The 25,993-nt window shown below is 40.8% G+C and overlaps 5 protein-coding genes across 8 annotated transcripts in view; 2 read left to right on the top strand and 3 right to left on the bottom strand.

The window, feature by feature from the left end:
* The window catches only part of LOC6501462 (hemicentin-1), a 133,314-nt gene extending 118,097 nt beyond the window's left edge, over window positions 1–15,217 (bottom strand). For 2 of the 4 annotated variants that reach the window (XM_044714163.1, XM_014911567.3), the window contains exon 1: window positions 5,739–6,630. The gene's annotated coding sequence lies outside the window, so the exon portion shown is untranslated. Of the gene's footprint in view, window positions 1–5,738; window positions 6,631–14,613; window positions 14,739–14,808 lie in introns of those variants that run through there. The other 2 variants (XM_044714162.1, XM_044714164.1) reach the window with 2 other exon arrangements.
* A 3,624-nt stretch (window positions 15,218–18,841) lies between these two features.
* LOC6499103 (nucleosome assembly protein 1-like 1) lies at window positions 18,842–20,429 on the top strand. Its single transcript, XM_001955256.4, has 6 exons — window positions 18,842–19,090; window positions 19,154–19,323; window positions 19,385–19,508; window positions 19,622–19,850; window positions 19,904–19,992; window positions 20,069–20,429. Exons 1-6 carry the CDS (start codon window positions 19,022–19,024, stop codon window positions 20,261–20,263), a joined length of 876 nt encoding a protein of 291 aa, XP_001955292.1. The 5' UTR covers window positions 18,842–19,021; the 3' UTR covers window positions 20,264–20,429.
* Window positions 20,409–23,367, bottom strand: LOC6501454. The gene is made up of 5 exons (XM_001955255.4): window positions 22,993–23,367; window positions 22,640–22,913; window positions 22,458–22,580; window positions 22,173–22,334; window positions 20,409–22,116 (listed from the first exon to the last, which is right to left on the bottom strand). The coding sequence occupies exons 1-5, from the start codon at window positions 23,256–23,258 to the stop codon at window positions 20,713–20,715; spliced, it is 2,229 nt and encodes a 742-aa protein (XP_001955291.2). The 5' UTR covers window positions 23,259–23,367; the 3' UTR covers window positions 20,409–20,712.
* Window positions 23,368–23,519: 152 nt separating this feature from the next.
* LOC6499104 (28S ribosomal protein S22, mitochondrial) lies at window positions 23,520–24,758 on the top strand. Its single transcript, XM_001955254.4, has one exon. It carries the CDS (start codon window positions 23,520–23,522, stop codon window positions 24,699–24,701), a length of 1,182 nt encoding a protein of 393 aa, XP_001955290.1. The 3' UTR covers window positions 24,702–24,758.
* LOC6501453 (zinc finger protein 426) lies at window positions 24,652–25,815 on the bottom strand. The gene has a single exon (XM_001955253.3). The coding sequence runs from the start codon at window positions 25,760–25,762 to the stop codon at window positions 24,749–24,751; it is 1,014 nt and encodes a 337-aa protein (XP_001955289.2). The 5' UTR covers window positions 25,763–25,815; the 3' UTR covers window positions 24,652–24,748.
* Between the last annotated feature and the right edge of the window lie 178 nt (window positions 25,816–25,993).

The raw sequence follows: 25,993 nt of genomic DNA, 5'->3' as shown, positions 1-25,993 counted from the left end.
AACAGCAAAAGACCGCATAAATGATGAAAAGTATTTTTTATTTTTCTCTTTTCTCAAACAAGTTTAAACAAAAATCTCCTGTTTCGGGGTAATGAAACTGCAAGGTGCCCCGCCAGCAAGGACATCAGCGGCGCCGGGCAGAAAACGAAATGAAGAGAGAGGAGTGGCCGGAGGGAGGGGGCAAGGAAAAACAGCCTGCCTACACCTGCTGACAAAGACATTTACTCAAAAAGTTTTGCCGGCGCATGGCGCAAAATAAAAGGCACAACAAGGTATGCGGCAGCAACATCTACAAACTGGGACACCGGGGCACGACAAGCATTCCTGGCAAAACGCCCGCGCCCATTAAGGGAGCCCACAAAGGGCGCGTTTTTCATTACCATCGAAGGGCGGTCCCGGTGTGGGTCCTATGAATGGGTATAGGAGTGGGTAAGGGTATAGGTTGGTCTTAAAAACGCCGCGCGAAAGGCAACAAAAGTCAAGGAGACTGTCAAAAACTGCTGGCGGGCATTTCCTCACTTTCCATTTCACTTGTCCTTGCAATCGCTCCGCCGACTGTTGACTGTTTCTTTCTTGGGCTTTCCCTTCGGGTCGACTCCTTTTTTTCCTTTGGATTTAATTATTTGGGCTCCTGCGGGCAATGCCCCGCCACAAAGACGAGCCCCGAAATAAGTAAAAATAATAAAGGAAGTGTTGTCGTTTTTATTTGTATTCCCTTTTAGACTTTGACTTTGAAATGAACAACAAACGAAGATCCTTTCGTCCGTATTCCGGCAGAGATATAACTTTAGATATATAAATGGTACTGCAAAGTCCATTTATTATTTGATTTTCTCACTTAATTAAGCCAGATTTAATTTGGGCAAAATTTGTTTGTTTACTGTACAGAATGTATCCAAGACAATTTCTGCATCCAGTGACTGTATGCAGAGTCCATAAATTAGTCAAATTTATATAGTTAACAAAGCCAATAATATCGAATATAAATAGGTTGGTTTATTGACAAATAAACACTCAACTGGGAACTCAATTGGGTTATCAGAAATTGCAGAATTTATTTAGAACACAAAAAATGGTAGCTGTCGAGCAAATATGGTGGAAAGTATCACCACATATTAAATAAATAAAACATTTCGCTTTACAAAAATATTGTTTTTGCTATGATTTTTGTCAATATCCCTGATTTAAGTTAAGAAATGTATTCAATAAATATGAGCAGAAATAAATGCTGACATGACACCTCAAATACATATTATTTTCACTTTAGTTTTTACAAAGAACTTTACATAAAATGGCAATTGTTTAACAATTTATTTTCTATTTAATTTGAATAAAAGACTTTTGAAAATAGACATGCATCGGAAGAATGCAATTAATTACTATGCAAATTTATTATATGTTCCATTCAAGTGTGAAAAAATGCTTTGATGAACGCATACAAAGGACATCCAATTGAGCCAATCAACACGGCCCAATTGGAGAAACTTGGCATGGTCCAGGAGTCCATTTGACCCGTTGGCTAATTAGAAGCACGCACACCACACCACACCGCACACACATGTGTGTGGCTACAAGCACTCACTCATACATTCGGACATGAACAGCTTACAATTTAAGCTAATTACGTGGTGCACGTGAGGCTATGATTTAGCGTTTAGCATAGCAATTAAGCCGACAACTGGCCGCGGGGTGGATTGGTTAGTCGGTGGCACTAACTAACCTTATCATATCAGTAGCAGCACGCAAAGCAGCCTAAGTAGAGTGTGCCTCTAGCCATAATGGACAAGGCGACAATAAAACCTAGAGGAAAACAAATGCCTAGTACCGAAAAAGCGAAAAGCCAATGCCCGTTGACAAGTAGCGAAGGCCAACCGGCCACAAAAATTAAAGGATAAAAATATAGAATAACCAAAAAAAGTTAGGATGCGTGTAAAAGCTACGTTAGAGGGTTAAGTTATGGCCCAGCGACCGCAACGATATAGGGGCGGCGCTGGAGAAGTGCAACAATTAAATTTAATTACCATTGTCATAAATATGCCATGTCATGCCCAACGCCAAACGGCCCTACGCCTGACACCCCACATGCCCACACAGCCCAAAAGCCTCAAAAGCGAATGCAATTGGCCTAGCAAAATAATCAAATAACTTGTAGCCACGGACCCCAGAGCGATTCACAGCCGCACAACCGAATTCCGACCAAAAAGCCAGTCGACCAACGTGTAAATTACCACTGCACAAATTAATTATTCAAATGTGCACACTCGAATGCCTAAACATACGGCGCATCTGCGTGTGTGTGCATGGGCCTTGGCATTAGCTGTCGGAAAATGCAGCAGCAACGGCAACTGGGCCTATGACTGTAGCACCTCCTGCTGCACCAGCAACTCCAACTGCAACGGCATCCTAATTAGCCGTAATAAAGCGCCTAAGCATGGATTTCGGTCAAGCGCAGGCTGGCTAACCAAAATTGCGGCATAATTTGAAGCTGGACCAAATACTGTGAAATCAAGCATCAAAAACAGAGTGAATTTACAAACAGGGTAGGGAACTGAATTTTCGACATACCCTCATAGTTTCTAGCCTCTTATTCTAAATTATAAATCCAAATAAGAGCAATTATAATATATATTTTGAATATCTTTCAAGAAGTACCTATTGCTCAAGGAATAATTGGCAATAAAAGAAATCGTAGCATACTTTTCTGCCCAGCAAGCTGAATTAGCCACCAGCAAATAAAAAAAATTTGTTCACCTGTAATTCATTACCACGCTCCCAACTCTCAGCCCTCAGCCCTCTGACCATTGACCACTCCAGGCATTCTGCTCGAAGACGTTTTCATATTTTCACTATTTTCACGCTCATTATGCCCCAGGCAACGCTCATTGCCCCTCATTGTGGCAGTGGCCCTCTTACAGCAATTACCTGGCTAGCTGGAGCTGGAGCTGGTGGCTCATTTTATTTTCCCTCTCGCTACGATTGCTGCCACATTTATTTTACTTACTCGTTGCTGCTTCTACAATTTCTTCATTCTTTTTATTTTACTGTTTCACTGTTTCTCTCTTATTTTTGATTTTTCTGCCATTTGCCATTTGCTATTTCAGTTGGCCACAAACAAAGCCGGCAAGAGAAGAGCGTGGCTTGGCGTCATAATGAGCTCAAATTTATTGGGTCATTTGGAAAAATACGAGAAATCTACAGTGCCTCCTCTTTTTGTACTTTTAAGAGGTATGGACATTCCTTGTTTTGCTTCTACCATTTAGCCAGAAATTTTAACATCGAGCAAACACACCAAAGGCCAAAAGGACGACTGGATACTGGTAACTAGTAACTGGTAGCCAGAATCCAGTGACCGAAAGGGAAAGAAAAACCAGAAATAGTGTCTTATTATGGCATCTAGATTCCGTTTCTTCCTTCTGTGTTCCGTTGATTTCGTTTATTTTTTTAATTAGTCAATAGTTGGAAATGGACAGAGACAGGGGGGAGTCCAGCAAAAACTTGGTAGTGTGCGGTTTTTAGAGAACAGAAAATGAACCGTGAAATGGATAAGGTGAACTGGCAATTACCACAAGCGAACTAATTCATATTTATTAGAGAAGGGATTTTGGGGGTAACATAAAAAACGAAAAATCAGAGATATGGTTAGATGATTGGAATTTTTATAGTAATCATTTCTAGAAGAGCTTTAAATAGCTCGTCGGATTTCCTTTATATTTGCTTTTGATAGACCTCAATAAAGCTACTGTCAGAGCTACTATCCCCAGAGACCAAGCACATTCAATTTGTAATTTTTGGTCATTAATAATTGGTACAAAATAATGAATTCCTGGCTAAGTGGTGAATAACCTAAGTCGTCCTACACTACTTTGTACAATACATCAATATCAGAAACAGCAAGGATAGGGATAGTGGCAATTTCAGAATGAGGACCAGCAGAGGACCAATCGATGTCCGTCCTATTGAATTAAAGGCAACTACATCTATATGAGAATTATGTTTCGTTTCTATTGCCTTCGATGGCCATATAGGCCGGCATATGTACGGTGCGGGTTGTTAGCTGCCTGTCTGTGGCTTTCGTCCCTCGCATCCTGTTCACATCCTGAAACTCGGCTATTTACATTATTCCATTATTAGGGAATATTTTCATATTACCATTTCCGAACGAGCTCCTCTAGGGCGACTGTGGGTGCTGGGACTGTGTGTTTGTGCGGTCATGTTTAATTAGCCAAATTTATGTATGAATGCTTTAAAACAATTACCACAACAGGAACGCCCACACGCCCTCAAAAACATGAGATATGCACTTTGAGTTTGAGCTTTGGAATTGGAATTTTGAATAACAATTGGAACTTAATAGAGTTGGCTCCTCTTAAATTAAATTGCATTTTGTGGACACCACGCTAGGGAGTGGTGCAAAATAATTGAGCCCGGGCAGGAAAGAGAATCCTGCCATCCCGGATCCCTGAATAATGGCCGAACGAGACCAACCATTAAGCGCTGTCCTGCGAGTGCAGACCCGATAAATATAAATATAAATATGAATGTCTTTAACTAGTATACCATGTGATTGCTGTGGCTTTCGTGCGTCTTTAATTATTTAACCATTATGTGTGTTGACTTATTAATGCCTTTATATAAATATGCGTGTGTGTGCGTTTACGTTTGCGTGTGGGATGTATTTATGCATGTGTATGTGTGTATCGTATGCCGGAGGAGTTGGCTCCGCGGGCCGGCCATGCTTATTTATTGATATGTCTTTCATTTTTAAGCTCCGGCTGCTGGCCGCAGTATTTAAGCGGAAATTAAAGTTCTCGATACATGGCATGATACTGGGTGTGTGAAAAATAAAATTCATTAAAAATACATTCCTTGTTTTTAAAAGCAAATACATTTTTTATCCAAAAATCGGTTAAAGAATTCACTTGACATTATTCTTAGCACGCAATGGCACTGTTTTCCGGTCACATTTATTCAAAACCCATTACATTCAAATGTTAAATACTAAAGCTGATCAAAATAACTCTTTTAACGCTTAATATCTGCAACCATTCATAATTCATATGCGAATTTATTCCATATATCAATCGGTTAAGCTGGAGTGGCATATTATGCGAGTAAACGAGCTGTGATTGTCACTTTGATAGCTTTGTGTTTTTCCCAGGATTTGGCCACTGCATGGCCATCAGATCTGAATTTGTTTTTGCAACTGACTATATAAACTTCGATTTTACACAATTTTTTAAACCTTTTGCAATTTGCCACGGCCGAAGCCTTCTCACAATTTATTGATAATAAAAAAATGTGAAATATTTTCAAATACACGACAAAATATGTATAATGAAACATAGCAAGCAATTGAAGTGCGAAAATACATACATATTTTTAATTAATTGTTAAAAAATATGCAATAAAAACAACAAAGAAAATAATGCCACAGAAAGAGCAACAAAATCAAATGGGACAAAAAAACAATTCGAAGTGATTGCGAAAATCGCATAGCTTTATTTTATATTAATTATGCAGCTGAATGATTGCAATTCTACCATTAAATATTCAGCAAGAGGCAGGACGGTGTGCTAGCAACCAAAGAAAAACAATGGCTGCAATTAAATTGTGCGATTGTTTCATTTCCGTGATTTCCACTCGTCAACGAACACGTATAGAGCGGATGCATGTGCGTATGAATAATTGCATTAAGAACTCCCCCAATTCGAACTTCAACAGGTGACGACGGAACTTACCTTTCTGAATACCAGGGTGTATTTCGGAACTCGGAACTCGAAACAATTCTGTCACTTTTTTGGTCTTTTAGCCTGACCTAGCACTTTGACCTCACAGTTTGTTTGTTAGTTTTCTTAGTTGTTTGCTTGCTTATTTGTTAGCCGGGCTTTATTTATGGCTATTTCGGCTAAGCTCACACACTACTTAATGTAGGTTTATGCTGGAAACACTTGAGCGGCGAGGAGGACCCGCACTTATACCCACACAAAACACACACGATGCGGATACGTCACTTTAGTATGCACAGAGGTCCTGTTGTCGTCCTACTTTAAAATTCGACACAATTTCCCACGAACGAATACTTAAATATTTAATTTCCGTTCTGATTGTTTACATTTGCTTCTGCGGTGACTCGCATTTCCCATTCGCTCTTAATTTAATTAAAAATCTTTGTCTTTCTTGCGGTTAATCACAAATTGGAATGCCCGACGTGTGCCGGTTAATTTTGTTTTCGTTAGCGGCTCTAAAATCGTGGCCAGCAATGTGCGTTTCGACGCTTTTTCGCGAGAGAGAATGGGTTTAGTTTTTGGGGGTGAGAGAACCTAGTTGGAGCCCCTAAATAACGATATAGTCGGGAGCGCGGAAGTCACAATGCGAACCCGGTGCGAATAAAACGAACCGCGATATTACCGATCAAAGTCTTTACTTTTTCCGAACTTTCACTTTTTTATGGGCAGATAGTATTATATTTGGCTTGAGTTGGTTTTAATTAATTACGATATTAATTGCCTTTGAAGAGGAATCTTGAAAATCAAACTTAGCACATTTAATGCGATGGCAGTGGGACGAGGACACAACCGCCTGCTTGCGCGTTTCAATGAGGACTAACGGTACATGGCAGCCATCGGTTTGCAAAAAAACGAACACTCCCGAAGACGCACTCGGCAACCACTCGTTGATTCAACAGTTAGCCGATGCCAGCACCCACGAACGCAATGGCCGGCGGCAGGGGTTGATCGGGGGATTTCGTACGAACGACTAGCACAATGTAATTGGTATTACAGCCTCTTCTGCGCGATGTGTTTGTTGTTGCTGCACTGACTGCCGCTGCTGCTCTTTTTTATACCCCGTAACTGTTAAACACCAGGGGTATGATATATGAAGAACAATAGGCATATAAACTTTTGATCAACACTGATATGTAGCCTTTTCCCCAGTTTTCCATAAATAAAAGTAACATCTTAAAAATCCTTAAGGAAAAAAGGCTAAAATTGGAATCATATAAAATTATATAATATATTCATTTAACGTACACATTTTTGCTTTTTAATTAAAATTATCTTATTTTATTTATATTATTTTTACCTGTTCCGTTAATCCTTTCAACAACATTTGACAAACAAAAAACTACAACACTTGAGGAAACCATTATCTGGGAACCATTATCTAGGCAACCATAACCCCAAAGTAGCCACAAAGTAGGCAATGAAAATTACTTTCAACGGGGGGACTGAGCTTAATTTAGTTTTAAAATAAATAAACGAGTATATTATAGTCGATAGCAACTATTAAACGATGCTTTTTGAATTTCTTTTTAGAATTTAGCATCCACAATGAATATGTGCCACACGCAAAAAGAGAAAATTTCCCTCAAGTGGAGGGTTGTCTTGTGGAACTTAAGGGAGGAAATACTGGGTTTGCCGTGGAACGTAGGATAAGTTAAAAAAGTTAAAAAATCCTGTTAAGATAAAGGACTATGTATGATCGCAAAATTAAATCTATTGCATTTACTATTACAATAAAAATAGTAAATTTTTTTTATGTCTTAGTTTAGCATATTGAAAAAAGGATAATGGAGTGGATAAAGTAATGGAGTATTTATTTATATTAAAGGAAAACCTTTATATTTGACAACAAAATATGTGACAATAAGATTCATTTGACACATGCAATTTAATGTTATTTTTTATATTCTATGACTTATTAAACTTATTGAGGCAAATTGGAGTCATCTGTTTCACCCAAAGGACCCAAAAGCTTAAAGCTATTAAGAGCTTTCTCGTTTAATGGGAATTGGCATACAATTTCCCAACTATTTTTTAAAACTAGTGTATTTTCTCTGTCAGATTTCTGTTTCAATAAAAATATTTTATTTATTATTGAACTTATCATTTATCATGGCACTTATATTGTAAATTATAGATTAAGATTATAGTTTAAGATTTAAAATTTAATGAAGTTTAGTTAGTGTAGATGAAAAAATTCAAGCCAAATATAGATACTAGACAGCAAAAGATTGACGCTTCATTTATTGGTCATTTTAAGTTCACTGTCAGTTTTCCCTCAGGCTTTTCAAAAATTTGAAAATTAAGTAAGAAACTCTGCTAATTGACAGCTTTGTGGGGCTGCCCACGGACCAAGGATGTTCTTTCCTGTGGTACGGCTGTTATTTATAGTTGTTTGCTCTGTTTTTTCTGTTTTGTTCTTCTGGTCCCGTTCCATTGACCATTTTGGCCATGGTCATGAACTGTCGGCGTCGGGTTCGGGCCTCATCTTCACGCTTCAAGGCCGTCACACACTCGAAATACGCCCTCAATTCATTTTCTTTCCTTACTTACGCTCCACAAGCCAGTTTATTGTTATTTTTGCCGTTTCTGTTTTTGTTTTGAGGCAAACTTCTTGTACTGCCATCTGCGGAACGAAGCTTACCGCTCAGCAGAGTGCCACCCACATGAAGCCTCCACCCCTCCCCGAGGCAACTCCGGCAAGAGTCCCAGACTGGCCAGTGTCCAATGGCCGTGGCCAAGGCCCAATTTGCCGACTGCCATGCCCCAAACTATTTGCCCTGCCTCAGTACCTCAGTACCGTTCAGTTCAGTTCTGTCCACTCCAGCACTCGCCACCATAATGAATATTTATGAAGATTTAAAAAACATTTTCTTCGCGTCTGTTGTTTTATGATTTGCAAGTGTGCCTTGTATTTTTTTCCTTCTGCCACAGTGCCGTCAGCTCAATGGCGTGCAAAGTTTTCTGTTTTTCGCCCCCATGGACGAGTGCGGCGGAATGCCACGGACACGGACAGCAGCCAGTGGACAGTGGACACTCAGCTCGAACCGTGGACAAACGGAAATCGTAAAGAGGAACCACATCCACACGCCCCACAGGCGAAATCATTCTAAATACGCATCCTGCCACTGCTGCTTTGTTGCTTCGCCAGTTGTCTCAATCGCTGATGTCGTTACAGTAAGCAAAAAATTTAAATGAGCACCTACACAGCATAGATTCTAGGAATATTAAGTTTAAATATTTATAAAGGTGCACTACAGAATGGGAGCCATAATTTTTTAACTGAAAATAAACCAAACACTATCTTTTTCGTCAATATTATAGCATGAATAATTTGAACATTTTATAACTCATTTTATCCAAGTTTTGTTTACAGACTGGTTTATAATTTCAAATATCATATGCAATGTTTTTTTTAGTGTCCTTTCGTTTGGCACTTCCACTTCTGCTGCTGTTGTTTTCATTTTGTAAATGATTTCATTATGTGCTACGGACGCTGCCATCGATGGCGAGGGTCCTGATGTCCTGCTCCTGTTTTTGGTGGTCTGGGTCGACTGTTGGTCATGCTTTACTGTGGCAGTGGCAATGGCAGTAAGAGTGTCGGAGGCATTGGTGGTGGCGTATACTTGATATTGCCAGTACCATCCCAGGCATCAGATGGAAGGACGAATTTGCGTCCGGCATGGCTCCTTGGTGGAAATTTATTGATAATTTAATTTGACATTTGCGGTCCCTGATTGTCATGATTGTTTTCATTTTAATCTTGTTGTTTTCCTAGCCGCTTCTTTGTTCTTTTCATTGTTTTCTCTTTTTATTTGCTCTTTTATATGCATTGTATGGTTTTTTTTTTCTTTTTTTTTTTGACGTTACATCGAACCTTTTGGCCATTTGCATTTAGGTTTTATGCTCTTGTTTTTCCCACTTTTCTGAGAGAGGCTCCTCATCATCATCTTCAGCGGCATCGACATTGGCGGGTGGTGCTGGAAACAATATCGATGGGGCGTGCTAAAGGAATTTACATGCCGTTATGGTCTTTTAAAGGATCGCCCCGTTTAACTTTTGTTTGCTGCTTTGTATTTGTGACTTTCGCCTTCTTTGTTTAGCTTGGCACATTGCAAATTTGCATGCGAAAACAATGAAATTCATTGGTCCTTGGCTGGCCGGGTCCCACCCGGGCTACATAAGCTGGCAGGGCTAAACGGGGCTGGCCAGGCAGCGTCGTGTCTTATTGAAATGTCCTTCGTCCTGGCAGGCCTCTCCAAATACCTTGAGCATCAACAGCGTCAGCAGCAGAATCTACAAAATGTAATGTCCTTAATGACATTGCCAAAGGAATTTTAATTAAACTATTTCCTGCCTGAGTTGCTTGTCGGGTCTGTTGGCAGTGGGCGTGGCTAAGCAGCTTCAAATGTGCACAAATATTGAAATATTTATGGAGCTAGCACACACATGAGAATACAGTCAACAAAACATAAGGTGCATTCAATTTGTGCCCAATTGGTAATTGCTCAATTGGTAGCCACATTCTTAGCAACAATAGATTAAAATAAGTTTACTATTTCTTATAAATAGTGTCCTGGGAACCCTTTAATAATACTTAGCTTGTAGTTTTGCCATGTGCATTAGCAAACGAAACGATCCAAGGCAAAATCCAACCTAAATCTGTACCCAATACGTTGCTTGCCCTGCCCCGTAATGCAATTTTAATTTCAGCCAAAAGCACAGCAGGCAAAAGTCACGGGGAGGTCATGTGGCAGGCGGCATCAGCTGTGCAGCAGATTTGCCACATCTCCGCCCCATCGTCTCCACCCCTCTTCCAAATATCAACCCAGAGCCGCCCACCCACCTTGTCGCATTCCGTTTCCGCCAGCTCTGCCATCATTTCCGCTGCTCATTTTTGACTGACTGCTGACAAATTTGTATGTCTTTGCTTTATGTTTTTGTGTTTGTCTTGTTGGCTGATTTGATTGTCAAAATTCAGAGCAATTTCGATTGCCATTGTCTGTTCGCAATCAGCGGCTAAAAGCAGGCAGGAGCCGGGCTTGCTGAAGCATCACCTTTAAGGTGCTTAAATTTTGGGCCAGAAAGCAACATAAATTTCGGTGCTAAAGCCTTAAGTTTTAGGGAGTGGCAGCCCAAAAACTTTCCATCAATATGCACTAGTTTCCAAGAAATCACCCGCCCATAACCCGACACTCAGAACTCCACCTACCACCCAGAAGCGAAGCTGTAAATGCAGCCATAAGGAAATTTCATTATTACCGCGCTTACACGCTAATGAAGCATGTAAAATGTCAATGTATGTAGTTGTCGTACATACACACATACATACATATGTATATACAAAACGCAGTCCTGGATAATGTACACATTTATACATATATCCTGGCACACATGCGCTTGAATTTGTGTACGAGTTGGGTTTCTAGTTTTATTGCAAATGTGTGTAATGAATGTAAATTAGTAAAAAGTTTTCGGGTTAAGGTGCCGAGGTGCGGAGGTGTGGAAACAGCACCAAGTAAGCTTTTGCCAAACTATCCTGCGGCATTCAAGGATCTGCTCCTTGCATCCGTCGCCGTTCGTCGGTGTGTTCTTGTGAGCGTAGCCATGTGTGTTAGAATTATGAATAGCATTCGAATTAGGATGTCGGGATAAGACAAACTGCAGGTGTGTGGATGTTAATTATGAGCGTCTATGTACGTATGCCAAGCATTCCAGGATACACCCCACGTTCATAGATATTGCTCCGAAAAATAGCAAAAGCAATGACCCTCTAAGCCAATTAGTTGGCTATGCAAATTAGACGGAGATATTTTCAAAGTTTCTACCCAACTGTTAATTATCATTTAACTAATAACATTTAATGGCAAACACAGCTCTGCACTTTGAGGCATTAGGCGGAGCCGAGCAAAAACTTTAAAACTTCCATCGTCGTCAAGTGGAAAGGAGGGTGGCAACCGACAGCTGCAACTTATTAGATGCGTTGTCTGGTTTATGCAAAACCAAAGGCAACATTGGCCCTTGTTTCTTGGACCGGGCAGCTAGGCCACTAGCCAGTCCTGCAACAACAGTCTTGCACCACCCAACCACCTAGTTCCATTTAAAATAAGCAAAGCAAACTAACAGATTTCGTTTATCAACGCCATGCTGTCTGCAGCTCAAGGAAAGTTCAACCAAGGTGCAAAATAATTTGTTGCAATCAGCTTAGCCTGCTAGCTAAGGATGCCCAAACGACCCACTCCACCTCAAATAAGGGGGAAGAAAGGTGGCATTGCCAACCGGGCTGCTTGCCGGGCAAGTTTTCAATTTAAGTTGAATTATTATGACCTTAATTAACACGTCGTTTCATCATCAAATGCTCCACTACATCTTATGCTTTTGTTGCAGATATTTCGGCATGGCGTCGAGCAGCATCACGCCCAGGTGGATGGCTCCAGGACTTGTTCGGGTTCGGGATGAGGACGTTGAGCTGCTGATTCGATTTTCTGCAGACATGCACTTTTGCTAGGAAGGAACAGCAGCAACAGGAGCAGCAGCCGAACCACCAGCAGGAGCTCTAATCCCTGCGCCAAGTAACTGTTGCTCGGGCTCCCAGGGCTCGGGTTGCCATGTCCTGTACGGCACTGCTCTATTCTGGGTTTTACTAATTTTGGTTTTAATTAAATTCAAACTATGTTGACGCTGCTGGCACTGACGACCTCTAGAACGCCCGGCAATCACGTGGATGATGGCCATGATCCCCACTACCGATGCTGATGACGATGATGATGATGAGGCTGCTCCATTACTTATGTAGCTAAATTTTATGCACCTCCTAATTGAATGACCGAAATGTAAATTGAAAACGGCTAAACAGCTTAAATGGGTTCGCACTTAAAGGGCCAGAATACTTGTTAATTGACTTACAAAACTAAAGACTTGCTTAATTTTTTTTCAAAGTAATTCGGGCAATTATGGCCACCAACATGGACTGAAATTTTAACGATCCATATAACTCGTAGAGTAAATGGACAAGTCGTTCACATGGGAAGGGAAGGGAACTCCCCATTTACCAAAATATTAATTATTAAAATATATTGAGAATAGATTTTAAATCAATTTGCATCAAAATCTAGAAACAAAATATTTTTTGCATTATTTGTAAAATTTCCTGGGGGATAAACAATGGGGTGCCTCCCCTGTGCCATATAGGGAATGACCTTAAATGAATTGGGGATTCTTCATCATTCTGCATCAAAATCTAGAAACAAAATATTATGTACATTTTTTGTAAAATTTTGTGGATACCTTGTATATAACTTACTTTTTCCGGTTCTACAGTTAGCCGTCGTTGCATCCCTTGGTCCTGCCATTGTCATGGTGAGCGCCTTCCTCCATCGGCTGTGATAGTGTCCTTGTCGTCGTTGTCTTCACCATCTACATGGGTCTTCTGGGAGACCCAACTTTGATGGCCATCACCTCTAGGAGGGTATCCTCTAGGACATTTTACAAAAAATGCAAAAAATATTTTGTTTCCAGATTTTGATTCAGTTTGATGAAGAATCGATCCACATTTCCAAGGATCGAAGGACCAAACGCCCCACAGCGTAGGCCATATCTTGGCCAATAGACATCCGATTCCTAAGCGGAATACCTTAAACGAATTGTGGATTGATTCTTCATCAAACTGCATCAAAATCTAGAAACAAAATATTTTTTTCATTTTTTATAAAATTTCTTAGAGGATACCCTTCAAAAATGGGGATGGCACAGGATACGACCAAGCGGCCCACAGCGTAGGCCATATCTTGGCCAATAGACATCCGATTCCTAAGCGGAATACCTTAAACGAATTGTGGATCGATTGGATTGTGGACAGCGTAGACCATATCTTGGACAATAGATATCCGATTCCTAAGCGGAATACCTTAAACGTAAAATTTTGTAGTGGATACCCTTCAAAAATAGGGATAGCACAGGGAAGGACAAAACGGCCCACAGCGTAGGCCATATCTTGGCCAATAGATATCCGATTCTTGAGTGCAATACCTTAAACGATATGTGGATCGATTCTCCTTTAATCAGCGTAAAAATTTAGAAACTAAATTTTTTTTGCACTTTTTGTAAAATTTCCTGGGGATACCCTTCAAAAATGGGGATAGCACAGGGAAGGACAAAACGGCCTACAGCGTAGGCCATATCTTGGCCAATAGATATCCGATTCCTAAGTGGAATACTTTAAACGAATTGTGGATCGATTCTCCTTTAATCAACATAAAAATTTAGAAACGAAATATTTTTTGCATTTTTTGTAAAATATTGTAGTGGATACCCTTCAAAAATGGGGATGGCACAGGGACGGTCATAACGGCCCACAGCGTAGGCTATATCTTGGCCAATAAATATCCGATTCCTAAGTGGAATGTCTTAAACGAATCGTGGATGGATTCTCCATCATTCTTCATTAAAATCTAGAAACGAAATATTTTTTGCATTCATCCCCTTCAAAAATGGGGATGGCACAGGGAAGGACGAAATGGCCCACAGCGTAAGCCATATCTTTGCCAATAGATATCCGATTCCTAAGCGGAATACCCTAAACAAATCGTGGATGGATTCTCCATCATTCTGCATTAAAATCTAGAAACGAAATATTTTTTGCATTTTTTGTAAAATTTTGTAGTGCATATTTTTTGGCACTTTTTGTAAAATTTTCTGGGGGATACCCTTCAAAAATGGTGATAGCACAGGGAAGAACAAAACGGCCCATAGCGTAGGCCATATCTGGGCCCATATATATCCGATTGCTAAGCGGAAAACCTTAAACGTGGATATCTTGTATATAACTTACTCTTTCTTGCAGGCTTTCCGGTGCTTCAGCTAACCGTCGTTGCATCCCTTGGTCCGGCAGTTGTCATGGTGGGCCCCCTCGTCCATCGGCTGTGATCGTGTCCTTGTCGTCGTTGTCTTCACCATCTGCATGGTCATTAGTGATCTTTGTTAGTAATTTTCACTGCTTTTTGTGGATATCTTGTGTAGAACTTACTCTCTCTTGAAGGCTTTTCGGTGCTCCAGCTATCCGTCGTCGCCTCCCTTGGTCCGGACATTTTAATGGTGGGCGCCCTCCTCCATCTGCTATGATCGTGTCATTTTCGTTGTTGTCTTTACCATCTGCATGGGTCTTCTGGGAGAGCCAACTATAAGGGCACTTTGATGGCCGTCACCTATGGCATTGGTGCAATCACGCCATATATGGTCTTCGTTCTAATCTCATTAATTTATTTAATTCTTTTAGGCCTCACTGGCTGTATCTTAAGATATTTATTTCGATTCTTGAGCGGAATTCCTTATTTGTATATAGGAGATTTATGGAGGGAATTGCGCAAAAGGGTTGGCTACATGGCAGTGACACGTGTTAATGGCCACGTAACCTTTTATTTTTAACTTACAAAAATATAAATTAATAAAAAAAAATTGCAACAAAATTTAAAGAAAATGTACAAAAGCAACAACAATTACAACAAATATTACAAAAACAAGAACAACTACAAAAACAAGAGACAAAATTAAGAACAAATTTATAAAAAAAAAAAATTATTTTCATTTTTCAGGCTTGCTTAAGTACAACCTTTGAGAATCGAGGAGGAGGGCACTATTTTTTAAATTAATTTTTTTTAATTTATAAATTGAATTGCTCCCAAATAATAAAGTCTTCAGCAATGTTATTATATCCAAAACAACGGTAAAATTTTACTCTTCATTGCTAATCCACTTCATTGTGCCCTTAAAAGTCGGCAACGGGAAAATGATTGTTTACATTTTGGAATTTATATTTTGGAAAAAATCACGTTTTTCTTTCAAAATTATAGATATTTCAAGTTTCTCTTTACAAACTTCGTAAGCTTATACAGTGTATAATATACACCCTAGCAAATATATTTCAGATTATATTTTACAGTTATATGGCTGATCAAATAAATTTAAAACAAAAATTGCTTCCATAATATTATAGGCATCCATAGTCTTCCATTATATCCATAGTATAGTATCCATTATAGGTATCCATCCAACAAAGACATATTTAATGAATGTTTCACATTTAAATTTAAGCAAATAGGTCCTTAAATAACCAAAAGTTAATATGGATGATGGAGAATTTATCTAAAAATCTTTGAACGTATTATGATCAAGAAACGGATGAAAAGAGGCCAAGATTTGGCCTTCGCTGGGGGCCATATTGTCCTTACATGGATATTTTAAACTTTTTGAAGGTGTGATCCCCTTTATGGAGAATCTATCTAAAAATCGTTTATGGTACGCTGATCAATAACACAGTGTAACAGTGATTCTGAACTTTTGAAGTGACATAGTAGGAATTGTTCACTGGGTCGAGTATATCACAAAACCATTTTTGAAATATTTCTAACACCCTCAAAATCTTGATTTATGGTTGGCTCGCTGCCTTACACTATTTGCTTTATGATTTCTTTTTAATTTCCCAGCGGTATTTAGGGAAAAAATTTAATAATATCAAGTACGGAGGCTGCCAGAGATGTACAGAAGTGGGGATGTCCAGAGAAAGCTGGACAACTGCATGCATACATAAAAAACCGTTTTTCGGGACTTGTTTACGCTTAAAAATTCCAGAACGCGGTTTTTTCAACCGATTTGAAAAGTTTTGGTGTTTTTTAATAGTGAAATGTTGTAGCTTTTGAAAAAAATATACATCTTCGATTTTGTTAAACCAAAAGAACAAAATTTTTACACCTGAAACTGAAGTTTTCGACTTTTGTTCGTGTTTTTCGGATTTTGATGCCAGTTTTTCGGTACAACTTACAAAAATTCTGTCATTTTTGACACATGTTTTCTTATTAATTCTGAATAAAACGAGACAAATTTCATCAAAAAGTCATGAAAATTGGTGAAGTTATAACGCTTTTCCCAAAAAAAGTCAATTCAACCTTGCGTGCACTCCGGAGTACCTGTGTGTAGAAGACAGGAATATGCTCTTCTTCTTATAGTGCTCCCATGGTTTTATTGACTTTTTTTGGGAAAAGCGTTATAACTTCAACAATTTTTATTATTTTTTAATGAAATTTGTCTCGTTTTATTCATTATTAATGAGACAATATTAATATGTGGCATAAATGACAGAATTTTTGTCAGAAGAAAGCAATATACTCTTATTCTTATACACATTGTTACTCCGGAGCGCTCGCTAGGTTGAATTGACTTTTTTTGGGAAAAGCGTTATAACTTCACCAATTTTCATTATTTTTTGATGAAATTTGTCTCATTTTATTCAGAATTAATGAGACAACATTGATATGTGGCAAAAATGACAGAATTTTTGTAAGTTGTACCGAAAAACTGGCATCAAAATCCGAAAAACACGAACAAAAGCCGAAAACTTCAGTTTCAGATGTAAAAATTTTGTTCTTTTTGTTTAACAAAATCAAAGATATATTTTTTTTTAAAAAGCTACAACATTTCACTATTAAAAAACACCAAAACTTTTGAAATCGGTTGAAAAAAACGCGTTCTAGAATTTTTAAGCGCAAACAAGTCCCGAAAAACGGTTTTTTAACCATAAATCAAGATTTTGAGGGTGTTAGAAATATTTCAAAAATGGTTTTGTGATATACTCGACCCAATGAACAATTCCTACTATGTCACTTCAAAAGTTCATTCACTTTTGTCATTTTTGTAACACTGTGTAATCGGATGGAAATTGGCCAATATATTACCATTTTTGAGGGGCATATTTTCTTTCCATATACTTTAAATATTTGAATAGGTCCGAAGAAAATTTGACAAAACCTCTTCAAAAAATTAATTTTGCTTTGTTCTTTATTGTCCTTCCAAAAAATTCCTTAAAAAGTATTAAATTTAGAAAAATAATTGTGTACAAGGTTAAATTCATTTCACTTACATAAATCATGTTCATAAATCTCGGAATTGGCCAGCAAGTCATCAGATGGCTCGCTGCCTTACACTATTTGCTTTATGATTTCTTTTTAATTTCCCAGCGGTATTTAGGGACAAAATTTAATAATATCAAGTACGGAGGCTGCCAGAGATGTACAGAAGTGGGGATGTCCAGAGAAAGCTGGACAACTGCATGCGTACATGTACCATGTGTATTTCTGAGCAAACATTCAACAGCGCACAACAATGTGATCTCTCCACCCATTTTTCCCACATCCTTTGCGGCTTTCCCTTGGCGGGTGTGTGCGTAGTGCATATATATAAGTGTATGTGTGCCTCGCTGTGTGGGTGTGTGTGTGTGTGTGTCTGGACTTCCGCTTGGCTAAATTTGTTTACACTTTTTGTTGCCGCTGCAGCCCCACTCATAATTTCATTTTGAAATGTTTGCCTAAGCGACAAATTTACTCGTTTTTTCTTATTTTTTTTTTGTGGGCCTTTCATTGTTTTTGTTAGCTGGCGTTTTTCACAGCCTGACATATGGTACTAGGCCTGGCCCACATTATTAAAACCAGCTTCTCTTCCGGACGATAAGAGACAACCGAAAATTCGCGGAACTCGAAAAACTGAGAGTCGAGCTCGGTCCATTTAACAGAAGGCGATGGCTGAACCCTGGAAGGCAGCACTCAGCACGTGATTTGCATACACTTAAGCAGCCCCCTCAGCTCGGCATCTGGGCCACACTTAATTACATGCCAAATGAAAAGTTGGTGGAACAAAAAAAATTAACGAAAAACCAAAAATATAAACAGGAAAAAACAGGACTTAAGTGTGCGTTAAATTGCCAATAAACATGGCCTGCATCTCAATGGCAGCCTAAAATGAAAGGGTTCTTAAAGCCTCGCCCAATATGTCCCATTGACTCAAAAATGGAGTAAATTTGGATGTTTTAAAGTACCTTTTTTCAAGAAATTTCACATTTAAATTATTTTTTATATAAGGATATATGTAAGCACTTTTCAGCACTAGGATTTTCATCACTACTTTTAATTTGTAATGAGTCATTACTGATGACTTCGATTAATCAGAAACATAGAAAATAAGTATGCTATGCCTTTTTTGCTGGGAGTGACAAAGACTTCACAACCAAATCGGACTCATTCTCACCACATCCGGCAAGCCAACACTTCACATTAGTCACATAAACGAAAAAAAGGGTGAAAACGAATAAATTAGTAACTGGAAAGTCCCTACTTTTAGAGTGTTTAGAAGAATTCCCTAACAGGGAACACAGCCACAAGATTGCGAACCAAGCTGCAAAAACCCAACCAGAAATGGAGGCTATGCGCACTCGAACCACCAGGATCAAATGCACTACGACGTGCCCAAAGGCCGAGCAGAATGTAAGTGAGCTGAAATCTCAGCTTGTGCCGATGCTCATTCAGAATTTGAAAATGAATCTTCAGCAAGACGTTAAGTTTTCCGAGGACGAGAAAAAGACCATTAACGAGCTGAAGCAACTATACATGGAGACAATCAACTTGGACGTGGCCTTGCAGCGAGACATTTACAATATGGAGAAGTCGTACGAGGACAAACACAACCTTATATTCGAGAAGCGCAAACAAATCCTAGAGTAGGTCCCTAACCGTATTTATTTCTAACATCCTCAATCGAACTGATTTCCCCTATAACAGAGAATTCCGAAAACAAAATCACGGCGACTCTACGCCAAATGAAAATGTCAGCAACTTTTGGCTGAAGGTTCTGAAGGCTTCATACACAGAGTTTATTAGCAAGAAGGATGAAAAGATTTTGGCCGTAAGTATAGGGACTCCATTTGCCCGACATACAATATATCCAAAATATAAATTTGGCGCTCCATTTTATTCATTGTTTTACAATAATTCTTTGAACTTATCTTTTAACAACAGTCCTTGTGTGATATTCGCGCCCGTCTTTTCAATGATCCCGTCGTAAAGTTTGACATTGAGTTTCATTTTGACCCCAACGAATACTTCACTAACCCAATTCTGACCAAGACATATTTCCTTAACTGCTTGCCGGATCCAGACGATCCGCTCTCGTATGACGGAGCTGAGATATTCAAGTGCGAGGGTTGCACCATTGACTGGAAGTCGCCCAAGGAGCGCGAGAAGAAAGGTAAAGATGTTCTTTCTTTTAATATACTTAAGCTATACAACTTTGTTTAATAGAGGAAATCGAGCAGTCCTCATTCTTTGACTTCTTTGCGCCACCTCTTTTGCCTGAAGATACAGAAGATCCAAATTACTGCGACATCAATGTGAGATCCCATTACTTTATATACATATCTATTTTGTTCTTTTTCTTAATGTAATCTTTTAAATATCCTGAAATAGGCTATTCTGCAAAATGATTTTGAGCTGGGCTTTTATCTCAAGGAGCGAGTCATTCCCAAGGCTGTGATCTTCTTCACCGGAGAAATTGCAGACTGTCAGAGCTCAAGCGATTCGGAGTCGGAGACCGACGACACTGAGGACGAATCGGATGCCGGGGAGGAGGAAGAGGAGTCCTCGAACGGCACAGACAAGTAACTCACATCCCAAGGTCTAGTCTCAATTTTCTACATATTTTATACACTTTGTTACGCCATTTTTTAACACCGATTTCCCACACCGAACCACCAAGCAATTGAATGGTCTGTCCTTACATGTAACACAAATAGCTACCAAATACACATTTCTTTAGACGTATACCATATGGATCACGCGATATTTTATTCCTAACTAAGAGGAGATTGGTTTCTTGGACTTCTGGGTTTATACAATGCAATGAGCCTGGCGTATAGTACAAGGGCTTGATTATTTTGTAAATTAATACTAGTTGACTGGAGCTACAGCACTCGCTTGTAGCCAGCGTTGTGGTTTATCGGCTTGGCCATGTTGTCGTCATTGTCGTCTTGCTAAAAATTATTTCATCACGGACCATCGCGACAGGAAAATATTTACGAAATACAAAACAAAGCACATTCAATACTAAACGTTTATGGAGCCGCCAACTCTGGCGGAGGTGGTGGCGACTGTGGTGGCTGATTATCATTTTTATCATCCGGTGATTCATCTCCCGACACAATTATTTCGTCGCCTTCGTCGTTTTTATCATCCGGCGTCAAGTGGGTAGCCACCACTTCGCACTCGGGTTTGCTGCTCTTAAAGCGACGCAATCCGGATAACGTTATGCTGGTGCCACTCACATCGATGTACACCAAATTAGGAGAACACTGCACCAAGTGCTCGAGTGTATGATTAGTAATATGGTGGTAGTTTCGTAGAGAAAGTCTCTCCAAGCGGTTGTTGGGTGAACGATTTATATGCCGTATCCATACCACGTCTGGTTCTACGGGGCGCGCCGCCCTTCCAAAGCTGTAAATCGCTCTATCAGAGACATAGTACTGAGGCGGAGTTGTACAGGGTGGTGGACGATGGCGTACACGCCGAGCATATTCACGATCCAGGGGATCCAACATATTCCAGAACATCGGGTGGTTCACCACCTGATCGATGTTTCCGCGCTGCTGCGTTCGATGACGGCGCGTGTGCATCAAGACCATATGCTCCCTGGCGCCTTGAGGATTCATGTAGATTACCTGATCGCGCCGCGGCATGAAATGACTGTGTGCTGGGTTGTTGCCACGCCAGTTTCGCAAGTGATCCGCCACTTGATCTAGAAGGGAAACAAGATTTCGTGGCGGATGTGGATTCTCTCCGCCAACGGGGTCTGCTTCGGGCACATAGATGTATGCGCGAGGCAGAGGTCTGGCGTCCTGACCAGCTGCCTCTGGGTTTTCTGCATTATCTGCATCGGCCGCCGGTTGTTCTGGTTGTTCAGGTCGAACAAGACGGGCTCCCATACCGGGTAATTCTAAGACAACCAGCGGTGGCCGCACGGGAGCCTCACCATTCTGACCATTGCTTTGTGATGTCGCGCTTTCAGATTTGTCGGACGATGAAGCCGAAGTAGAAGAGGTGTCTTCGTCCTCGGATTCCAAATAGCCAGAAATACGTTTCGCTAATGGTTCTCGGGAACTTGATGCTGCAGGTGCAGGAGAGGGTGCAGAAGAGGGCGCTTGATCCTTTTTTTCGTTGCTGTTTTCGCAATTTGCAACTTCCGCTTCAGCTTGTTCTCTGTTTTGCGCAATCTTTGCCGCACGCATGTGCTCCAATGCTGCCCGTGAGGTGGAAGGCTCGTCGTCATTAAGCACTTTAAGCGGTTCCGGCTGCGAGGGAGCAGCCTCGTCATTAACGTTGCCATTGTTCGCTTTTTGCGCATTAGGAGGTTCGGTAGTCATATTAGGGGGCGACTCTAAACGCAACTCTTTAAGATTCTCAATTGCACTGAAGCACTGAAGATCCGAATTGTTGATAGGCGTCAAACGCAAATCTAAAACCTGCAACATAAAAGATACAGTAAGGGGAAAATTTCACTTTCTAAGATCATCCAAACCTCCAGTTTCTGAAAACCAAAACGAGCGGCCATGCTACCATAGGGCACAAACTTGCAGAGCATTTGGCAACCCTTGAGACTAAGGCGCCGCAAAGATGGCAACTTGGACAAGGCCATAATGTAGTAGGGCTCAAACCAGTCGTTATCTTCTATACCGAGATCCTAGAAAAACAAAATAATGGAACGATAAATAAAGAGGAAGCTTAAGAGTTGCAAAATGTTATCATTAAGTTACGTCTATATCATGCAACTCATAATCTCTCATCTTTCAGTAAGGCACCTCACCTCAAGATCCACCAGCTGCATCTCTATGGTGTGGAATATACTCTTAACCATGTTGCCAACTTTCACGCTGCAATCTTTCAACAGAAGGCGTTTCAGCGAGGATGGAAATTCGGATATATGTATCTGATTGGGAATATATTTGTTAAAAATTTCTTTTGTGATTTCTCCTTCGAATGTCTTACATATTCGAAATCCAGGCTAACACCCTGCAGCTCCAGTACTTTAAGCTGCGTGGCCACTTTAGGGAAGACAGAGTTTAGGGTCAAAGTGAACTGGCGACCCTCGCCCGCCACATGCTGCGATGATGGAGGACCGCAAATTTTTACGGTGTGCGTCTTTTCCGTGGCGCGTCCAAGAATCTCTTCGAGGATGCCCATGGGCAGCGGCCCATTGCTGAGATCAATTCGGTGCCAAAATCGGTGGTCCAGCAGAAGATTTTCTAAGCGCGGCGAGCAGCTAAATAAAATGGTGGATGTATGTTGGGCAAATTCTAGGAATCCTATTGGACTTGTGGGAAAAGCCCGAACACACTTACTGCATCACGGCCATAATAGAGGGCGTGTCCAGGTACTTGAAGATCTCATAGAGGACTTCATCGCAGAGCTCCATTAGGTTACAATCAGAAAACCATTCCTCCGGTAACTGCGGCTCCCCCTTTCGGCGCTGTTTCGTTTGTGGCTGCTCTGGTGCAGTTTCAGGCGGCGATGGTTTGACGACCGTATCTTGGGCCGGGCTATTGCTAGCCGAGAAGCGGCGCTTCTGCGCAGCGGCACAAGCGCTGCCTACGTCGGCATTCTCCATAGTGTCGAGTACTTTTTAGTGCCAATTTTTAATGCAGTTTTTTTTCCAGTCAAAATGCAAGTAACCAGTGTGGCCGCCTGAGCCAATGTGGCGATGTTTTTTAAACTTTCTTATCGATAGGAACGAAATCCAATAACAGTCCGCCAAGCTACGGTATTTTTCATAAATACAGTTACTCCCGTCGCTAGCTATCACGAGGCCTTTGCCATCGCTAATCTCTGGACTCGTGTATTTTTGTCGCAGGCTCTTTTTTGACTGAAAATGCACCTGGTGAGGCAAATAAGGCAGCTTAATGGCCTCCAAGGCCTGCGGCATGCCCTGCGCCAGGTGTCTACCGCCCCAACGAAGCCCGCCACACTGAAGTACGAGCGAGATCCGCAGCCGCTTTTTACAGACGCAGAGACCCAAAAGCTGCTCCAGTCCATGACGCAACTGCACTTGGACCGGGTGTTCCGCAAGCGCACAGTACCGGACAACAGCAGCGAAATCAAGTTCATGACCACCGAGCAGCTAGAGTTGGAATTCCAGAGCATGGTGGAGAAAGCACAGCACATGCTCCAGATGCCTCCAGTTGTTAAGATAAAGGAGGATGTGGATCGCATTATAGCCAAGGATCCAGCCCTGAAAGATTTTGCTGACACAAAGTTCGTGTTTACGGACATCACATTTGGTCGTCGGCAGTCGGAACGCAAGGTAGTTGTGCGGGAAACGGATGGCACTCTGGCATACGCCTCCCTGGACACCACCAAGCGGATGAACCAGCTTTACTTTCCTTTAGATGGCCGCCAATCGTATACACCCCGCATGTTCGCGTTGGAGGAGCTCATAGCCAAATGTCTGACGGAGCATAAATACGAGTACGTGATGGACAGGCTATTGGTGCAATATGAGCCCCATGAACCGGAGTTCCACAATATTTCCGCACGAGTATTTGAACACCTGAACGAATCAAAGCAGTTCGATCTGCTGCGATCCACTCGTCACTTCGGTCCAATGGCATTCTTCTACGCCTGGCATCGGTGCATTGACGATCTTTTGTACGACATGATCCGCCGAGACTACCTACAGAATGCCGTGGAGCTTATTGCCTTGAGCTACAAAATTCACAACGTGCCGGTAGAGTACCAGGAAACGCTGGCCAAATTAGATGCTCTCCATCCCACGCCTGCCCAAAGTGCTCTGACGGAGCTGAGGAGTGGAATGCGACAGCCCGAAGGGCAACAAGGAATCGAGCAAGAGATCCACTCTGCAATTGGCAAGACGGAGAAGGACTTTACTGCCGACGAGATTAGTCTTCAGTTCATCGAGCAATACATAGCCAGCGAACATGCCCTAAAGAAGGTTCAACTGGAACTTGCGGTGCAGACCCTCAAGGAAGTAAACCAGGAAAAACTACAGCTGTTCCAGGGACTGAAGAAGGCTCATGGAATCCAAGCGTCGTAGAAGCTCGTCTTTATTGTTACTAATTTTTATATGCTAATAAATAAGCCTTAGGTCGAAGTTTGTTTGAGCACTTTTTTTTTCATTATTTTCTTAAGACGTCTCTCGTAGCTCTTGATGCACTTTCTTCTGTGCCGCTGGCATACAGTCTCGCTACTGAATCGACACAGGCAGACGGAGCACAGCTTAGGATTAGCTTTCCCAAAAGGGAATTTGTGCTTTCGGAAGAGTGCAAGTGCCTTAGCCTTTCGGCAGCCTTTTTTTCGATTTCGATGAATTAGAAAAGATGTGGCGCTCTTAAAAAATAGTTTGCAGTTCAGGCATCTGTAGGATTTGCTTTTGACGTGTTTCTTCAGATGGTAGGCTAAGTGCTTCTCCGTTCGCAGCGTAGAACTGCACAACGGATGCGGACACTTGATGGACATGGAGTATTTTCTAGTCTTCAAGGCGGGACACACGGGCTCGTGCTTTAAAAGGTTCCATGGCCCTAAATCGCAGCCACAACGGTAGCAGATATTAACCGAACTGTAGTGCATGGATACGTGGGTCTGGTGCTTGTGTAGCGTTTTGGAAACCTCACCACAAACCAAGCACTCCATCATTCCATTCGGGAACATGCTTGTTTTCTCAGTCACGTACAGAAGGAATTTTTCGTTTTCCTGATCAGCGGCGTCTCCTTTTTCTTTTGATTTGTCTGGCTGATTCCAGTTCTCTTCTTCCTCAATGATGCACTGTATCGCCACCTCAGAGAAGTCGCGAGTCTCGGTTTGGGTCAAACGATCTCTTCTTGGCATAAGGGGGGTATACAGGCTTGTCGAATGGCTCTGACCCTTTTCTTTTTCCGACCCTTTTTGAATAGCTTCTGTGGCGGTTCCATTGCTTGGCTGTTCACCGATTTGGCGCTCGATTTCCGGAGTAACTATGTTGTTGTCAATAGCGAACTTTCTTGATATCCACTTGGTCTCCACAAACACGTACTCGGGCAGTTCGTATATCGGGTTCGTTATTGGGGTTATTTTCAGCATTTTTTCAAATTCTTTTGACCAAGTTGTCTTCATTTTCATTTGACAGAGATAACATTCTGCACAAGAATAATTTATCGATATATCGATAGCAGAAATATGTTTCAAATTTTTGAAAATAATAAATTGATAAATTGAGTGGTTGAAATCGACTTTAAAAATACATATGTTATAAAAAATTATTTATTATTTAAAATAATTTAATTTTTTTTTGTTTTGTCTTTTTTATAAATTTTTTTTTTAATTTAGTTTATAAATTGTTAAATTTACTGT

This window comes from Drosophila ananassae, chromosome 2L, assembly GCF_017639315.1.
Source record: "Drosophila ananassae strain 14024-0371.13 chromosome 2L, ASM1763931v2, whole genome shotgun sequence".
In the NCBI taxonomy this organism is placed as follows: domain Eukaryota; kingdom Metazoa; phylum Arthropoda; class Insecta; order Diptera; family Drosophilidae; genus Drosophila; species Drosophila ananassae.
The sequence above is the reverse complement of the archived record's forward strand: the minus strand, read 5'-3'. Positions and strand labels throughout refer to the sequence as shown.

What these genes read in the sequence shown, in the direction of transcription:
- LOC6499103 (XM_001955256.4), top strand. Translation starts at nt 19,022, where the DNA reads ATGGAGGCTATGCGCACTCGAACCACCAGGATCAAATGCACTACGACG. An exon ending in AAGCGCAAACAAATCCTAGA is followed by an intron (nt 19,324 to 19,384) that starts GTAGGTCCCTAA and finishes CCCCTATAACAG; the next exon opens with AGAATTCCGAAAACAAAATC. An exon ending in CAAGGAGCGCGAGAAGAAAG is followed by an intron (nt 19,851 to 19,903) that starts GTAAAGATGTTC and finishes TTTGTTTAATAG; the next exon opens with AGGAAATCGAGCAGTCCTCA.
- LOC6501454 (XM_001955255.4), bottom strand. Translation starts at nt 23,258, where the DNA reads ATGGAGAATGCCGACGTAGGCAGCGCTTGTGCCGCTGCGCAGAAGCGC. An exon ending in TTAGCCTGGATTTCGAATAT is followed by an intron (nt 22,581 to 22,639) that starts GTAAGACATTCG and finishes ATTCCCAATCAG; the next exon opens with ATACATATATCCGAATTTCC. An exon ending in TTGGTTTTCAGAAACTGGAG is followed by an intron (nt 22,117 to 22,172) that starts GTTTGGATGATC and finishes TTTATGTTGCAG; the next exon opens with GTTTTAGATTTGCGTTTGAC.
- LOC6499104 (XM_001955254.4), top strand. Translation starts at nt 23,520, where the DNA reads ATGCACCTGGTGAGGCAAATAAGGCAGCTTAATGGCCTCCAAGGCCTG.
- LOC6501453 (XM_001955253.3), bottom strand. Translation starts at nt 25,762, where the DNA reads ATGAAAATGAAGACAACTTGGTCAAAAGAATTTGAAAAAATGCTGAAA.